The 17,889-nt window shown below is 34.7% G+C and overlaps 1 protein-coding gene across 1 annotated transcript; it reads left to right on the top strand.

Moving 5' to 3' along the window:
* The first annotated feature begins 16,694 nt into the window (after positions 1–16,694).
* On the top strand, positions 16,695–17,636 carry Or6m1 (olfactory receptor family 6 subfamily M member 1). Its single transcript, XM_027930480.2, has one exon. It carries the CDS (start codon positions 16,695–16,697, stop codon positions 17,634–17,636), a length of 942 nt encoding a protein of 313 aa, XP_027786281.2.
* The last annotated feature ends 253 nt before the right edge of the window (positions 17,637–17,889 follow it).

Raw genomic sequence — 17,889 nt, 5'->3', positions numbered from 1 at the left:
CACTACAAGGATTTCTCTATTGCCCCACCCAACCTTTTCTTTTCGTGTAGTTATATTTTATGATATAATTATCTTCTAAAACTGATTTCATTTATTTTAAGATTGAAATCAAAAATCCTAAAAAAAACAGACTATTTCTAATCAATTTAACTGAACCCCAAAACAAAGTTGAAGAACGCTTTTAGCAGTACAAAAATATCCTTTATAATGTCTGATATTCAGTCAAAAATTACCAGGCATCCACCTGGTGTGCTGGCACATACCCGTAGGAGGCTGAGGCAGGAAGATTGAAAGTTCAAGGCCAGCCTGGGCAACTTAGTAAGATCCTGGCCTAGGGATGTAGCTCAGTGGTAAAAAGCTTTTCTAAAATGTGCAGGACCTGAGTTTGATCCCAGTACTGTTTTTTAAAAATTACCAGCCTTCCAAATGCATAGGCAACAGAACACAAAAATTGGCAAAGGGTATTACATTAGATTAAAAAGTTTCTGTCTAGCAAACAAAACAGTCAACAAAGAGACAACTAGCTGACAGAATGGGTGAACATATTTGTAAACTATACATCTGACAAGAAGTTAATATCCAGAATATTAGAAGGAACTCAAATTGTTTCTCGGATGTTTGGCTGAGATTTTTCAATAGAAAAATATATTAGGAACTCAACCCAAAGGCAAATAATAATAATAACCCAAATTCAAAGATGTGCAAAAGCTCTGACTAAGCATTTCTAAAATGAAGACACATAAATGGCCAACAGATATATGAATAAATGTTCATTATCATGAATTGAAAGGAAAATGTAAATCAAAACCATTATGAGATACCACCTCACCCCAGTGAGAAATGACTATTGTCAAAAGACAAAAAATGACAAATAATAGCAAGAATATGGAGAAAGAGGAACTTATACATTTTTGCTGAGAATGTAAATTAGGACAGCCATTATGGAGAGCAGTATGTCGATTCCTAAAAAACTAAAAATATAACTAACAAGTGACCCAGCAATCCCGCTAAGCATATAACAAAGAACGTGAAATCAACATGTCAAAAGGACACTTTCACTCCTATGTTTATTATAGCATTATTCAAAATAGCCAGAATATGGAATCAACCTAAATGTCCATCAATAGATGAAGGAAGAAAATGTGACATATATACACAAAGGAATACTATTTATCCATTTAAAAAGCATTTAATTGCTGTGCGCAGTGGTGCACACCTGTAATCCTAGTGGCTCACACCTGTAATCCCAATGGCTCATGCCTGTAATCCCAGTGGCTCAGGAGGCTGAAACAGGAGGATGGCAAGTTCAAAGTTAACCTCAGCAAAAAGCAAGGCACTAAGCAATTCAGTGAGACCCTGTCTCTAAATACAACACAAAAAGGGCTGGGTATGTGGCTCAGTAGTTAAGCACCCCTGGCTTCAATCCCTGGTACAAAAAAAAAAAAAAACACATTTAATCTTGTCATTTGCAACATAGATAATCCTGAAATACATTATGTATGTGAAATAAATCAGGCACAGGAAGACAAACTCTGCATAATCATATTCGTAAGTGGAATCTAAAAAAGTTGATTTCACAGAAGTTGAAAGTAGAATAGTTATTATCAGAAACTAGGGAAAATATGGGAAAGAAAAAGGGAGAAAAATCAGACAACAGGTATAATTTTATTGCTTGATAGAAGGAATTCTGTGACATAATAGGGTAAATGTAATAGAATTCAAAATAGTTAGAAAAGAGGAATTCAAATGTACTTACCACAAAGAAATTAAAAGTTTAATGTAGTGAACATGCTAATTATTCTGAGTTGATCAAAATATCACATTGAACCAGATCCAGCAGAGCCTACCTGTAGTGCAATATACTCATGAACCTGAGGTAGGAGGATCAAAAGTTCAAGTTCAACCTCAGCAACTTAGCAAGACCCTGTCTCAAAAAACAATACCAGCATATCACACTGAACTTCCTAAATATGGGAAAATATTATGTTTCAATCCAAACATCAGAAAATATATTTTAAAGTTACTAGGCATACAAAGAAATAGGAAAATATAATCCACAAGGAAAAAAAAGCAACTGAAATTTATACAAAAATGACAAAGATGAAAGAATTAGACATTAAGACTGCTATTATATCTGCATACTATTTGTTAAGTAGAGAAGAAAGTATAATGTGTGAAATTTAAAAAAAAAAAAATCCATAGTGTGGAAGTAACAACTGATTGGTCATTGCAAAAGGAAAAACTAATAATCTTGAGCACATAGCAATGAAAAAAACTACATGAAAAGGGGGAAAATTGAAAGAAAAATTTAAAGAGAATTCACAAAGGGTGGTACAACTTCAAGTAAATATACATTTACTTAGACTAAAATAGAGTGAGAGTGGGAAATATCTGAAAAATAAAGACAAAAATTTTCCAATTTTGATGCAAATGATTATCACAAAAGTCTAAGAAGCTCAACAAATAGAAGAGATATAAATAAAAGTACATTGAGCCATATTATAATCAAAGTGCTTAAAATCATATTGCTATAAATAGTCTAAAAGCAATCCAGAAAAAATGATAAATCATATATACTGAGAAACAAAGGCAAATTAACAGCAGATTTCCCGATTCTGTAAGCAGATTTCCTTACAGAATCAATGTAAGCTAGAAGGTACTTAAATAACATCATTAAATACTGAAAAAGAAAATGTCAATCTAGAACTCAGACGAAATATCTCTTGAAAACAGAGGCAAGGTCTGGGGATATAGCTCAGTCAGTCGAGTGCTTGCCTCACATTCACAAGGCCCTAAGTTCCATCCCCAGCACCACCACCACCAAAAAAAAAAAAAAGATAAAATAAAGAACTTTTCAGATGTAAGTATTTTATATCTCCAGGCAGAAATGCCAGTAGAAAATTTGTTCATCAGAGGAGGATCCCCACAGCATCAGGACCCACAAAGCAAGAGGAAAATTCAGTGAGGTGGGTAATGAATCACTGAAGTGCCTTCTACCCACAAAGGCAAGCAGTAACCAAAGGCTACAAAACCAAAACTTATGAAAACGGAAATTCCATTCCCACCAAATGCTTTCACCACCTTAGCACAAATAAGCTCCTTATTTCTGAGCAAGATTTTTCCTCTTTTTTTAATTTGCATTTTCTTTCTTACTTTTTTTCTTAGTTCTTTTTCCTTATACCCATAATCCCACTTTTATTCTATTTTTTGTATTCTTATTTTTTTTTAACTTTAACAATTTTAAAAAATTTTTTCAAACATCATATTGCATTACCTTTTGGTTTTTTCTATTATACATGATTTTGTGTACATGTACATGGGTATGTGTGTGGGAGTGTATGTGTGTACTCACTGTGTGAATAAGTTAAAATATATGTGTATATTTTTATAATTTTATCTTTACATTAATTGCTTCCTTCTACACTTGTTTATTATTCAGCCTTGATTTATCTTGGATAGGGTTTAAGTATATGCAGGTTTAAATTAATTAGATCTTACAGTTGTTGATTTGATCATACTTTGGGTCTGGCCTCTTTTTCTTCCCTCTTTTCACTCTTTTCCTACTACCAGTCAATTTTTTTGTTCCTATTTCCTCTCTTTCTTTATCTTATCATTTTTATTTAATCTTTTATTACTTCTTCTTTACAGTCAATATCTGCTCCCTACCTCCTGCCTTTCCTCTGATCACTGTTTTTAAGAAATTTCAAAATTTCTCCCTCCTTCCCACCCTATTTTCTCTTTACTTCAAAAACTGTTGTTGCACTGAACAATAGAATTATATCAGCATATGCAATTCATACCCTGCTCATGTTGAGGTGATTATTAATACAGTGGATGACATAATAGACACTTGATATTGAAGGCTGAATCTAGTCACAAATTTGTTTTGCTGGTACCAATGTTAATTGTTGACCGCCACCATTCCTATATAGATGGCCATTAATGTTACAGATGTCAAAGTAGATGCTAGATATTTATCTTTATATGTCAATTTTTGTCATTGGTTCTACTCCTAGCTTCCTCCTCCAAGAAGGACTAGAAAGTGACTGAGATACTTCAAGCCTATAAGAGTAGACACCATGCTGCCAAAAAATTCTTACACCCTAGCCAAAGAATAATGAATCTCACCCCACACAAGATCTAACCCCACCTGAGCCTAAGTGTAACTTCAACACATAGAAGTAGGGAGACAAATTCCCCCCAAAATAACAGGTTCCAAGGAGGAACAAACAGAGGGAAACTTCAGGTCCCCCCATGTTGATATCTACACATACATCAAAAAAAAAACAAGAAATCACCAGGCAACGTGGCACACCCCTGTAATCCCGAAGCCTGGGAAGGCTGCAGCAGGAGGATCACAAATACAGAGCCAGCCTCAGCAACAGTGAGGAGCTAAGCAACTGTTGAGTGCCCCTGAGTTCAATACCCAGTAACAAAAAAAATTTTTTAAAAAAGTTTATGCTCTACCTCAAAGCTTTAGAAAAAGAAAATAAAAATAAAAATCAACAAGATACAAGACAAAAAAAGTAGTTACCATGACACTTCTGAATTCAAAGAATCATTAGAAACTATTTTGAAACTTTATACTCCAATAAACTGCAAAATCTAGAAGCCACTGACAAATTTCTAAACACATATGACTTGCCCAAACTGAATTGGGAAGATGTAAAATCTAAACAAACTAATATCAAGTAATGAAATTAAAACACAGTTTAAAGCCTACCAACAAAGAAAAGCCCAGGACCAGAAGGCTTTACAGTGTAGTTCTACCAGACTAAAGAGGAAATAATTCAGTCTTCCTCAAATTGTTCCATGAAATTGAAAGGTAAAGAACACTCCCAAAAGAATTCTATGAAACCAGTATAATCCAGATGCCAAAACTAGACAAAGACTCATCTAGGACAGCAAACTACAGACCAATATCCCTTTATCCTTAATAAAATATTACCAAACCACATTCAAAAACATATTAAGAAGATAATATACCAGGATCAAGTGGGCTACATCCTAGGAATGCAAGGCTGTTTCAACATACACAAATCCATAAATGTAATTCAGCATCTAAATAGAATTGAGAATCATATAATCATCTCAATAGATGCATAAAAGGCCTTTGATCAAAAAAATAGCACCCATTCATGTTAAAAACACTGAAGAAACTAGGGATAAAAGGAACTTACAAAGGCTAGATACAGCAAACCCATAGTCAACATCATACCGAATAGAAAAAGCTGAAAATTGTCCTCTACAATCAGGAACAAGACAAGAATGTCCACTCTCACCACATATATTCAATATAATTCTCAAAAATCTATCATGGACAATCAGGCAAGAGAAGGAAATTAAATTAAAGAAATATAAATTGAAAAAGAAGAAATCAAACTATGTTGATGTCATGACCCTATATCTAAAAGACCCCAAAAATTCTACCAGAAATATTTCTAGAACTGATAAGTAAATTTAGCAAAGTAGCAAGATACAAGATCAACACTCATAAATCAATAGTTTTTCCTATATTCCCACTGTGATTCAGCTGAGAAAGAAATCAGGAAAATCAACCCATTCATAATGCCCTAAAAAAATACTGGGAATTAATCTAACCAAGAAGGTGAAAGATCAATGAAACCTATAGAACACTAAAGAAGACTTAATAAAGAAATTGAAGAAGAACTCAGAAGATTGAAATACCTCCTATGTTCTAGGATAGGCAGAATTAATATAGTCCAAATGGCCATACTACCAAAAGTAATACTCACATTCAATGCAATCCCCATAAAATACCAATGATATTCTTCACAGCACTAAAATAATATTAATAATAATTTCTAAAATTCATTTGGAAGAATAATAAACCCAGAATCCCAAAGCAATTCTGAACAAGAAAAGCGATGCAGAAAGCATCACAATACCTGGCCTCAAATTGTACTACATAGATATAGTAGCAAAAACAGTATGGTATTAGCATCAAAATAGATATTAAGACTAATGGAATAGAATACAATAGAAGACAGAGACAAACTCAAATTTTTACAGCCATCTGATACTTGACAAAAGTATCAAAAATATATGTTGGAGAAAAGACAGCCTCTTTCATAACTGGTGCTAGAAGAACTGGCTATCCATATGTAGAATAATGAATTTAAATCCCTATTTTTCACCCTGCACAAAGCTCAAATCAAAATGGATCAAAGACTTAGACCAGAAATCTTGAAATTGCAAGAAAGAAACATAGGTCAACCCTCCATCATAAAAGTGCAGGCATTGACTTCCCAAACAAGACCCCTAAAGCTCAAGAAATAAAACCAATAATCAATAAATGAGATGCCATCAGATTGAGAAGTTTCTGCACAGCAAAGGAAATGATTAAGAGAGTGAAGAGAGAGCCTATTATGGGATAGGAGATAATTTGCCAGCTACTACTGTAATAGGGAACTAATATCCAGGATAAAGAACTCAAAAACTCAATGCCAAAAAAAAAATAGCTCAAGAACAGTCATTCCCAGCTGAGTTCAGGACAATAGCTCTTCTCTTTGGACGTGGACAGAACAGAAATAACAATAATAATAATAGCAACAACAACAGAATTTACTATGGCCACATTTTTATCTAGAACTTTAAACAAATAGGCAAAAGATCTAAACAGAAGCTTCTCAAAAGAAGAAATACAAATCTTCTTCAAGAAATATATGAAAAAATGTCCTGCATCTCTAATACTTAGAGAAATGCAAATCAAAACTAAGATTCCATTAGAATGACAATTATCAAGAACATGATGGTAATAAATGCTGGAGAGGATGTGGGGGGAAACATACACTTTGACATTTTTGGTGGGACTGTTAATTAGTATAACCATTCTGGGAAGCAGTGTGGAAATTTCTCAAAAATCTAAGATTAGAACCATCATATGATCCAGCTATCCCACACCTCAGTGTTTATTGGAAAGATCTAAAATAAGCATACTGTAAAGATACAGATACTACAATGTTTATAGCAGCGCAATTCACAATAGCCAAATTGTGAAATCAACCCAGTTGTCCATCAACAGATGAACTGATAAAGAAAATGTGTTATATATACACAATGGAGTTTTACTCAGCCATAAAGAATGAAATAATGTCATTTGTCAATAAATGGATACAAATGGAGAAAATCATGCTAAGTTAAATAAGCCAGACTCGGAAAATTAAAGGTTGAATGTTTTGTCTCATATTTGGAAGCTAGACCAAAACAAAGGAAAGAAGCAATGGGGACCAGGATTGGATATTATAAAGATAAAGGAAAGATCAGTGGAGTAGATGTAGGAGAATGAGAGGGAAGAAGGAAGGGAAAGAGGAAGATAAATGGAATAAATTTAATAAAATCATATTACACTCATATATAAATATTTATAGATATTCATACATAAAAATTTCATTTTTATGTGTGTGTAGAAGAAAGGAAGTTTTTAATAGAGGAAGGAGAATAGAGAGGGAGAAGGGGAGGAAAAGGGATAGGCAATGGTGCTTAAAATAAAATTCCTTGTATGTATGATTTTGTCAAAATTACTCCAATTACTATGTATAATTATGATTCAATTTTTTTAATGAAAAGAAAAGGAGTTCATCCACAAACTGGAGATCTGAATGGTGCCTCAGAATAAGTGTATAAAAATAAAGAAATTTTTTTTTTTAATTTTTTTTTTATTGGTTGTTCAAAACATTACACAGCTCATGACATATCATCTTCCATACATTTGATTCAAGTGGGTTATGAACTCCCATTTTTTACCCCAAATACAAGTTGCAGAATCACATCGGTTACACATCCACATTTTTACATAATACCATATTAGTGACTGTTGTATTCTGCTACCTTTCCTATCCCCTACTATCCCCCCTCCCCTTCCCTCTCATCTTCCCTCTCTACCCCATCTGCTGTTGTTTAATTCTCTCCCTTGTTTTTTTTTTCTCCTTTCCCCTCACAAACTCTTATATGTAATTTTGTGTAACAATGAGGGTCTCCTTCCATTTCCATAGTTTCCCTTCTCTCTCCCTTTCTCTCCCCCCACTCGTCTCTGTTTAATGTTAATCTTTTCCTCATGCTCTTCTTCCCTGTTCTGATCTTAGTTGCTCTCTTTATATCAAGGAAGACATTTGGCATTTGTTTTTTAAGGATTGGCTAGCTTCACTTAGCATAATCTGCTCTAATGCCATCCATTTCCCTGCAAAATCCATGATTTTGTCATTTTTTAGTGCTGCGTAATACTCCATTGTGTATAAATGCCACAGTTTTTTAATCCATTCATCTATTGAAGGGCATCTGGGTTGATTCCAAAGTCTAGTTATTGTGAATTGTGCTGCCATGATCATTGATGTGGCAGTATCCCTATAGTATGCTCTTTTAAGGTCCTCAGGGAATAGACCGAGAAGGGCGATAGCTGGGTCAAATGGTGGTTCCATTCCCAGCTTTCCTAGGAATCTCCATACTGCTTTCCATATTGGCCGCACCAGTTTGCAGTTCCACCAGCAATGTACAAGTGTACCCTTTTCCCCACATCCTCGCCAGCACTTATTGTTGCTTGACTTCATAATGGCTGCCAATCTTACTGGAGTGAGATGGTATCTTAGGGTGGTTTTGATTTGCATTTCTCTGACTGCTAGAGATGGTGAGCATTTTTTCATGTACTTATTGATAGATTGTATGTCCTCCTCTGAGAAGTGTCTGTTCAGGTCCTTCGCCCATTTGTTGATAGGGTTGTTTGTTATCTTGTTGTTTAATTTTTTGAGTTCTTTGTATATTCTGGATATTAGGGCTCTATCTGAAGTGTGAGGAGTAAAGATTTGTTCCCAGGATGTAGGTTCCCTATTTACCTCTCTTATTGTTTCTCTTGCTGAGAAAAAACTTTTTAGTTTGAGTAAGTCCCATTTGTTGATTCTAGTTATTAACTTTTGTGCTATGGGCGTCCTATTAAGGAATTTGGAGCCCGACCCCACAATGTGTAGATTGAAGCCCACTTTTTCTTCTATCAGGTGCAGAGTCTCTGATTTGATATCTAGGTCCTTGATCCATTTTGAATTTACTTTTGTGCATGGCGAGAGAAAGGGGTTCAGCTTCATTTTGTTGCATATGGATTTCCAGTTTTCCCAGCACCATTTGTTGAAGATGCTATCCTTTCTCCATTGCATGCTTTTAGCGCCTTTATCAAATATAAGAAAGTTGTAATTTTGTGGATTGGTCTCTGTGTCCTCTATTCTGTACCATTGATCCACCTTCCTGTTTTGGTACCAGTACCATGCTGTTTTTGTTACTATTGCTCTGTAGTACAGTTTGAAATCTGGTATCGCTATACCTCCCGATTCACACTTCCTGCTTAGAATTGCTTTTGCTATTCTGGGTCTTTTGTTTTTCCATATGAATTTCATGATAGCTTTATCTATTTCTACCAGAAATGCCGTTGGGATTTTGATTGGCATTGCATTGAACCTGTAGAGAACTTTGGGTAATATCGCCATTTTGATGATGTTGGTTCTGCCTATCCATGAACAGGGTACATTTTTCCATCTTCTAAGATCTTCTTCTATCTCTCTCTTTAGGGTTCTGTAGTTTTCATTGTATAAATCTTTCACCTCTTTTGTTAGGTTGATTCCCAAGTATTTTATTTTTTTGAGGATATTGTGAATGGGGTGGTTTTCCTCATTTCCATTTCAGAAGTTTTGTTACTGATATACAGGAATGCCTTTGATTTATGCGTGTTGATTTTATATCCTGCCACTTGGCTGAATTCATTTATCAGTTCTAGTAGTTTCTTTGTAGACCCTTTTGGGTCTTCTAAGTATAGGATCATATCGTCCGCAAATAGTGATATTTTAAGTTCTTCTTTTCCTATTTTTATGCCTTTAATTTCTCTTGTTTGTCTAATTGCTCTGGCTAGTATTTCAAGGACTAAATTAAATAGAAGTGGTGAGAGAGGGCATCCCTGTCTTGTTCCAGATTTTAGCGGGAATGCCTTCAGTTTTTCTCCATTTAGAATGATGCTAGCCTGAGGCTTAGCATATATAGCTTTTACAATGTTGAGGTAAGTTCCTGTTATCCCCAGTTTTTCTAGTGTTTTGAACATAAAAGGATGCTGTACTTTGTCGAATGCTTTTTCTGCATCTATCGAGACGATCATATGGTTCTTATCTTTAAGTCTATTGATGTGGTGAATAATATTTATTGATTTCCGTATATTGAACCAACCTTGCATCCCAGAACTCAATGACACAATCAATAACCTAGACTTAACCGACATATATAGAATATATCAACCATCATCAAGTGGATACACGTTCTTCTCAGCAGCACATGGATCGTACTCAAAGATAGATCATATATTATGCCATAGGGCAACTCTTAGTAAATATAAAGGAGTGGAGATAATACCATGCACCATATCTGATCATAATGGAATGAAACTGGAAATCAATGAAAAAAGAAGGAAGGAAAAATCCTGCATCACATGGAAAATAAACAATATGTTACTGAATGATCAATGGGTTACAGAAGACATAAAGGAGGAAATCAAAAAATTCTTAGAGATAAACGACAATTCAGACACAACATACCGGAATCTATGGGACACAATGAAAGCAGTTTTAAGAGGGAAATTCATTTCCTGGAGTTCATTCCTCAAAAAAAGAAAAAACCAACAAATAAACGAACTCACACTACATCTCAAAACCCTAGAAAAGGAAGAGCAAAACAACAGCAAATATAGCAGAAGACAAGAAATAATTAAAATCAGAGCGGAAATCAACGAAATTGAAACAAAAAAAACCATTGAAAAAATTGATAAAACTAAAAGTTGGTTCTTTGAAAAAATAAATAAGATCGACAGACCCTTAGCCATGCTAACGAAGAGAAGAAGAGAGAAAACTCAAATCACTAACATACGGGATGAAAAAGGCAATATCACAACAGACACTACAGAAATACAGAAGATAATTAGAAAGTATTTTGAAACCCTATATTCTAATAAAATAGAAGACAGTGAAGACATCAATAAATTTCTTAAGTCATATGAGCTGCCCAGATTGAGTCAGGAAGACACACACAATTTAAACAGACCAATAACAAAGGAAGAAATAGAAGAAGCCATCAAAAGACTACCAACCAAAACAAGCCCTGGACCAGATGGGTATACAGCGGAGTTTTACAAAACCTTCAAAGAAGAATTAATACCAATACTTTTCAAGCTATTTCAAGAAATAGAAAAAGAAGGAGCTCTTCCAAATTCATTCTATGAGGCCAACATCACCCTGATCCCGAAACCAGACAAAGACACTTCAAAGAAAGAAAACTACAGACCAATATCTCTAATGAACATAGATGCAAAAATTCTCAATAAAATCCTGGCGAATCGAATACAAAAGCATATCAAAAAAATTGTGCACCATGATCAAAATAAAGAAATTTTAAGATAGCAATCCAAGATTGATATCCGAGGATTGAGGATTTTAGAGAATGAGTAATCCTAATACAGGCAAGATCAACTTATAATGAAGGCATTGAAGACTTCAAGAGGAATGCAGAAGGCAGTCTTTAGAAGTGAATTAAGATATTCAAACTTCAGGGTCTTCTGCGGCAATTCACACAAATCACTGAAAAATATCTATATTTATGTGTTACCAGTGTTTTAAAATTCAATTTTAAAAACTCTACCATAGTTGTCTTACTTGGAACTTGGTTAACTTCTTTCCTGAAACACAGTCAATGACTGAGAGTACCAAAGAAAAACTATGAAAGTATATTCTATGAACCTTGCAAGAGTTTAATAAAAAAACTGGAAATTATTTTCTGATTGGGAATAAAATCACAACAAAATTATGATTATTAGCATCTTATTGTGAAATTATAATACATTATATGTTTACATAATATACAATATTACATAATAAATAATAAATGATATTAATCTAAAATTATATTGTTATTATAATGTCCCTCCAGTCACATCCCCCTCTCTCTCTAGTACATAAAAATAAAGTGCACATTTTCACTTGAAAGAGCTTCAGTGAAACCACTATCCTTAAGTGAAAGTCAGATTTCTATTAAGATAAAATGGTAAAGAGTTTTAGTTTAAAAAGAGAATGTCTAAAGGAATGTTCATTTGAAAAAAAATATATGCTGGAGAATATAGTAGAAGTTTATGGCAAGCTCACATCTGTGGGAGATGAGTCTAGAATATGGAAAAACAGTCACTCCCAGCTGAGTTCAGGACAGAGCTCTTTGGTCATGGACAGAACAAGGACAATAATAATAGTAGCAACAACAACAATGGAATTTACTATGGCCATATTTTATCTGAAACTTTTTTAAAAAACCTCTATGGTAATAAATGGTATCTGAAACCAGAATATTCATTGTTAGAGAACATTCTCTATTTTGTCAATAACTTAAGAAGGAGAAAAAGGATTCCATAGTTTTAGCTTCCTTGTAGAAACTTTTAAGTACTCTTTTTCCTCTAAATAAATAAAGCAAAATATGAGTAAATCCCCAAGGAGGCCCTGGTCAGATCTGTTTGGCACCTTCCAAAACTTTGTAATTGGGATTAGGTGACTCAGAACCAACATTCTTTTATAACAATATTATTAATTAACTTCTTTTGATCCAGAGTCCCAAGAGCTGTTTTCATCTAAATCTCTAGGGCAAATAAGCCCAGAAAAAACATGGTTCATCCAATAGGGGGAAAAAATAATATAAGAAAGGAAGCATACCAGAGAAAAGGAAAGAGGTAAACTCTTTAAAATATCCAAGTCATGTTAATCTGGTGAGACATTTAGAGTACTCAAGAGCATTTAGTAAAAACTTCCATAAAAAGATACTGTAATAACCATGAAAGCAGGATGAGATTCCAAAATAATTTCTGAATTCCCTTCTCTGAGCCATCACTTGGTGAGTACACCTAAGAATTCCACATTAGCCATATCTGGTTGAGTTACTCATATGAAATTCTATGTCCAAAAAACCTAGTTAATTTATTTTTAAATAACTAAAATGATTGAAAATTAACAAAAGGGAAATATGTAGCCTGCCTAAATGGAGAAAAACGCTTGAAGGTTGAGAATAATTAATTTTCTAAAATTTTTAAATGAAAATCATGGAAAATCTACTTGAATTCTATTATGACTAATTTATTTCTATAACTTTTCAGTTCACTTTCTGTAACTATAACATTCTGTACAAAAATAGAATGTAGAATTTATGTTGTGCTAACTCACTGGGATGTTATGGACTAAGAATATCTAAATAGTAGTGATGTTTGAAGGATTGTCATGGCAGAATAGGTTAACATTTTGTCTGCAAGTCCTGTATGTACATAAACATATTTTTGGAAATATGAAAGACATATTCCCACCAGGTACAGTGGCACACGCCTGTAATCCCAGTGTCTCTGGAGGCTGAGACAAGGAGGGTCATGGGTTCAAAGCCAGCCTTAGCAAGAGCAAGGCACTAAGCAACTCAGTGAGATTCTGTCTCTAAATGAAATACAAAATAGGGCTGGGGACGTGGCTCAGTGGTTGAATGTCCCTGACCTCAGTCCCCAGTAACCCCTCCCCAAAAAAGACATCTTCCCATTTCAGATAGGAACTTTAAACTCAGCCAGTGCTGAGGCAAGATAGTAAATTATGAGTCACTGATGTCATCCAAGCAGCAGCTGGATGGTTGTGTGTGAGGCTGCTGACCAGAAGGATCAATATTGGAGTTAGCTAGATGAGTGATCTAGTATGGTTCATTTCATCTTTGACAGATATTTCTATGGGTTAGAAATAGAAATAGAATTAGCAAAAAAAATTCAAAGTACAATGTTTGGAATCAATTTTGCACATGTAATAAAGTTCAAACCTCTCACTGTGTCTGCATATATAAAGCATGTTAAGAGAATTTTACATTATCTTATGTAATCGGTGAACTGTAAGTATTCTTTTTCATACATAGTTTATTTACTAATATCATATTACTTTTGTTTAAATTTACTTTTCTATATTTTGTCTCTTCAATCTGTCAACATGCTTAATGTATCAGATACTAATCTAGAGGGATTCAGGCCACTTATACATTAAAATATTCCTCAGCTACAAATTAAACTTTTCATCATTTATTGTTACTTATTCAGATAAGAAACAGTGAACTTTAATTGTTCATTTCCTTTAAGTGCATTTCAATCTTTTCTGAATGGGATTGTATTTTTAACAAGAATCTCTTAGGAATTGTCACACATGCAATTTAATTTAAACCTTATAGAAGCTCATTTGAAAGTCATAATTATCTTCATTTCTCAGATAAAAAAGCTGCAACTCCAAAGTGAAGATTTAATTAAATATAACAGAGATGTGGTAAAAACTGGGATTGAAAACAATTTTTAAGCTCTCATTAATCTAATCAACACTTAAATCTTAAAATATAAAATTTGTCTTGTGGAACAACTTCATGGAAAAAAAATAATACAGGATCCACAAAAAACAAATAACAGAATGCCTCATAAAGAAATTTCACACATGATTTCCTGTGCTGTTACATTGACATGTGCATCCATGATTAACAGCATCTGTGCAATGATTTAGAAAATCATTTAAAAGTTTGTTTACTAGAGAATAAAAACAGAATCTTTGAGGTGATCAGGAGTTGAAAAGCAACTGATAACAGGGCCCTAAGTCAATGATTGGACCTTATAAACGTAGAGTCCAGCTTTTTAATTTTTCAGATGAGAAAACTGAAGTTCCAAACTTAAAGACAATTTTTTTAAAAGAACAAAGTACTTTAATTCTATTGCAGCATCAGCTATCAGGGCCTAACTGTGATCTAGAACTATCACCTCAGACAAAGAACCTGTAGCAGACCCATAGAGACTTTAGCATAACCAACCACTCTGGCAAGCTAAATTCTAAAGCCAAGTCTTTCTTGGGGTTTTAAGTTGAGACAGAGATAGTGAGGTCAAACATTCTATTCTCAAAAATGATTATCTATAATTTTTTGTGGAACCTGTATTATTAATGAAACAACTGCACAAAGATTTGTGTCAAAGAATATTTATTTGATCACTATACAAGCAAGAAATATAGACCATCTAAATTCCAAACACTAAGCAACAAGCTAAATATATCACACTATATGAGCCCTTAAAAATGATTGTTCTGGCTTCTAGTACTTGACATAGAAAGATGATATATTATAAAATTTTTAAAAAGTAAAACACAGAAAAGAGGAAGAAGGGAGGAGTTAGTTATAAAATGGTACGCCAGTATGACTAATTTGGGATACATTGTTATGTAATTTGACCTTCAAAATAATCTGGAGATAATATGCACCAAAATGTTGTCACTGGAGCCAAGTGATGGCTGCACACCTATAATCCCAGCAGCTCAGGAGGCAGGAGGATTGCAAGTTCAAATTTAGCAAGACTGTAAGCAGTTTAGTAAGACCCTGCCTCAAAACAAAAAATAAAAAAGGGCTGGGGATGTGACTCAGTGGTTAAGTGTCTCTGGGCTCAATCCCTGGTACCAAAAACAAACAAACAAAAAAATTTCTCACTGTTATCTCCAGAAGTTTGATTTCATGCTATAATTTTCTGAACTGAAGGTCAGAAAAGGACAATACCTTTTAAAATAAAAAAAAATAAACCAGGAAGCCAAATTTTTATCCTGGAGGAGAAGTGGGAAAAGGAAAATGACAATCCCTCAATTGGTAGCAAAGTGGGGAGCAGCTGCTGCTGAGTCATCTATTAAGGAGGAGCTAAGTGAAATGTAGACAAAGAAAGCACCGAGGACAGAGTTACTGTGCATATACTTTTAACCTGAAATGAGGAAATCTGCTAAAAAATAATTTCTTAGATTATAAAGAACAACTGGATGGTCTTAAGGCACAGTTCTAAGATTGCAGCTGATCAAGCAAATCAAGTAAGTTTAATTAGCTCTACTTTACCTTCTTGGGTATAATTTATATCTCTCTGATTTTATCATACTATATAATATCTTCTCAAGTAATCAAGCAGATGCATATAACATGTTTCACAGAGCTTATCTAGAGACAAGATATTCATTATTCCCTTCCGAGGTGACATCTCCAGTGATCAATAGGAACCATAAGCCATTGTTCACTATAAACATCTCTGTACTATTTTCATAGTTCTATATGCACTAGAGAAAGGACATAAAACCTGACTCTGGAGACCATCAAATAGAGCAAACACAAAATGAGTCTTCACCTCTCAAGACAGGTCACAAAAATTGGGGAAAAAAATGGATAAGACTTGAAAATATCAAAAAGGAGTCCCCTCTCAGTAACTGTAAATTCTAGAATAACAGAAAAGAGTTCCAGCGAAAATTTGAATCAGAATTTTGATACATTTTTAGCTAGGAATACAAAACTGGAACAGAAGAAAAAAATAGAAATTCCATTTAGTAGGAGACAATTTTATAACTACAAGAAAGTTGAGAGATTTTTTTTTACCATCTTATCCCTTAATTATGTGGGGAAAAATATATTTAAATAGTATTTTGACATTCCTAAGGCCACACAAAAATGATTTTCAGTAAAGGACTATGTGCCATGACTCAGCTCCTAAAATGAAATGTGCTCAATAATATGTTGTGCACAGATGTTTATCAAATTACCTAAGCTGATTCCCTTTTTCTTCTCTTTTCAGGGAACGACCTACCCACCTTAGGACCATGGCTATGGGAAACGGGAGCACAGTGACTGAATTCACCCTGATGGCCTTCCCAGCTCTCCTGGAGATTCGAATACTCCTCTTTGTGGTTCTCTTGCTAACTTACACATTAACAGCAACAGGAAACCTTACCATCATCTCTCTAATATGGACTGATTCTCACCTGCAAACCCCAATGTACTTTTTCCTCAGTAATTTGTCCTTTCTGGATATTTTATACACCACTGTTGTTACCCCAAAGTTGCTAGCCTGCCTCCTAGGAGAAACGAAGACCATATCCTTTGCAGGCTGCATCACCCAAACATATTTCTACTTCTTTCTGGGGACAGTGGAGTTTATCCTCTTGGCTGTCATGTCCTTTGACCGCTATGTGGCCATCTGTAACCCCCTGCGTTACACCCTCATCATGAACAGCAGGACCAGCTTCCTACTGGTTCTGGGATGCTGGGTGGGAGCCTTCTTGTCTGTGATGGCACCAACCATCGTAGTGACAAGGCTACCTTACTGTAGGAAAGAAATTAATCACTTTTTCTGTGACATTGCCCCTCTTCTACAGGTGGCCTGTATAGATACTCGCCTAATTGAGAAGATAAACTTTCTTCTCTCTGCCCTGGTCATCCTGAGCTCCCTCGCATTCACTACTGGGTCCTACAGCTACATCATTTCTACCATCCTGCGAATGCCCTCAGCCCGAGGCCGTCAAAAAGCTTTTTCTACCTGTGCCGCTCACATCACTGTCGTCTCCATTGCTTACGGGAGCAACATCTTTGTGTATGTGAGACCAAATCAAAAATACTCACTGGATTTTGACAAGGTAGCGGCTGTCCTCATCACAGTAGTGACCCCTCTTCTGAACCCTTTTATTTACAGCTTAAGGAATGAGAAGGTAAAGGAAGTGTTGAGAGAGACAATGAACAGAATTGAGTCCTTGACATTAAGGAAAACTTGACATTGTGTTGAATGCATCACATGATATTTCTTATCTTCAACACATTCATTCTGCATGAACATAGTGGTACATTAATATGCCAGAAAACTGAGACTGTGCCAACAGAATAAGCCATAACATACCAAACCAAAAGAAAACTGCTCATGTCTTGGTTGAAGGGAATCAATCCACGTATTGTCTTGTATATTCATAGCTTAAAATCATGGAAGGTACCCAACGAGGGTTCACAGGTCTCCAGTTCTAATCCTGGCTA

Source organism: Marmota flaviventris, chromosome 9 (genome assembly GCF_047511675.1).
Source record: "Marmota flaviventris isolate mMarFla1 chromosome 9, mMarFla1.hap1, whole genome shotgun sequence".
NCBI lineage: Eukaryota > Metazoa > Chordata > Mammalia > Rodentia > Sciuridae > Marmota > Marmota flaviventris.
Note: the sequence above shows the minus strand (reverse complement) of the source record. Positions and strands in the feature narration are given on the sequence as shown.

Excerpts from the sequence above, each read along its gene's own strand:
- Or6m1 (XM_027930480.2), top strand. The coding sequence starts at position 16,695 with ATGGGAAACGGGAGCACAGTGACTGAATTCACCCTGATGGCCTTCCCA.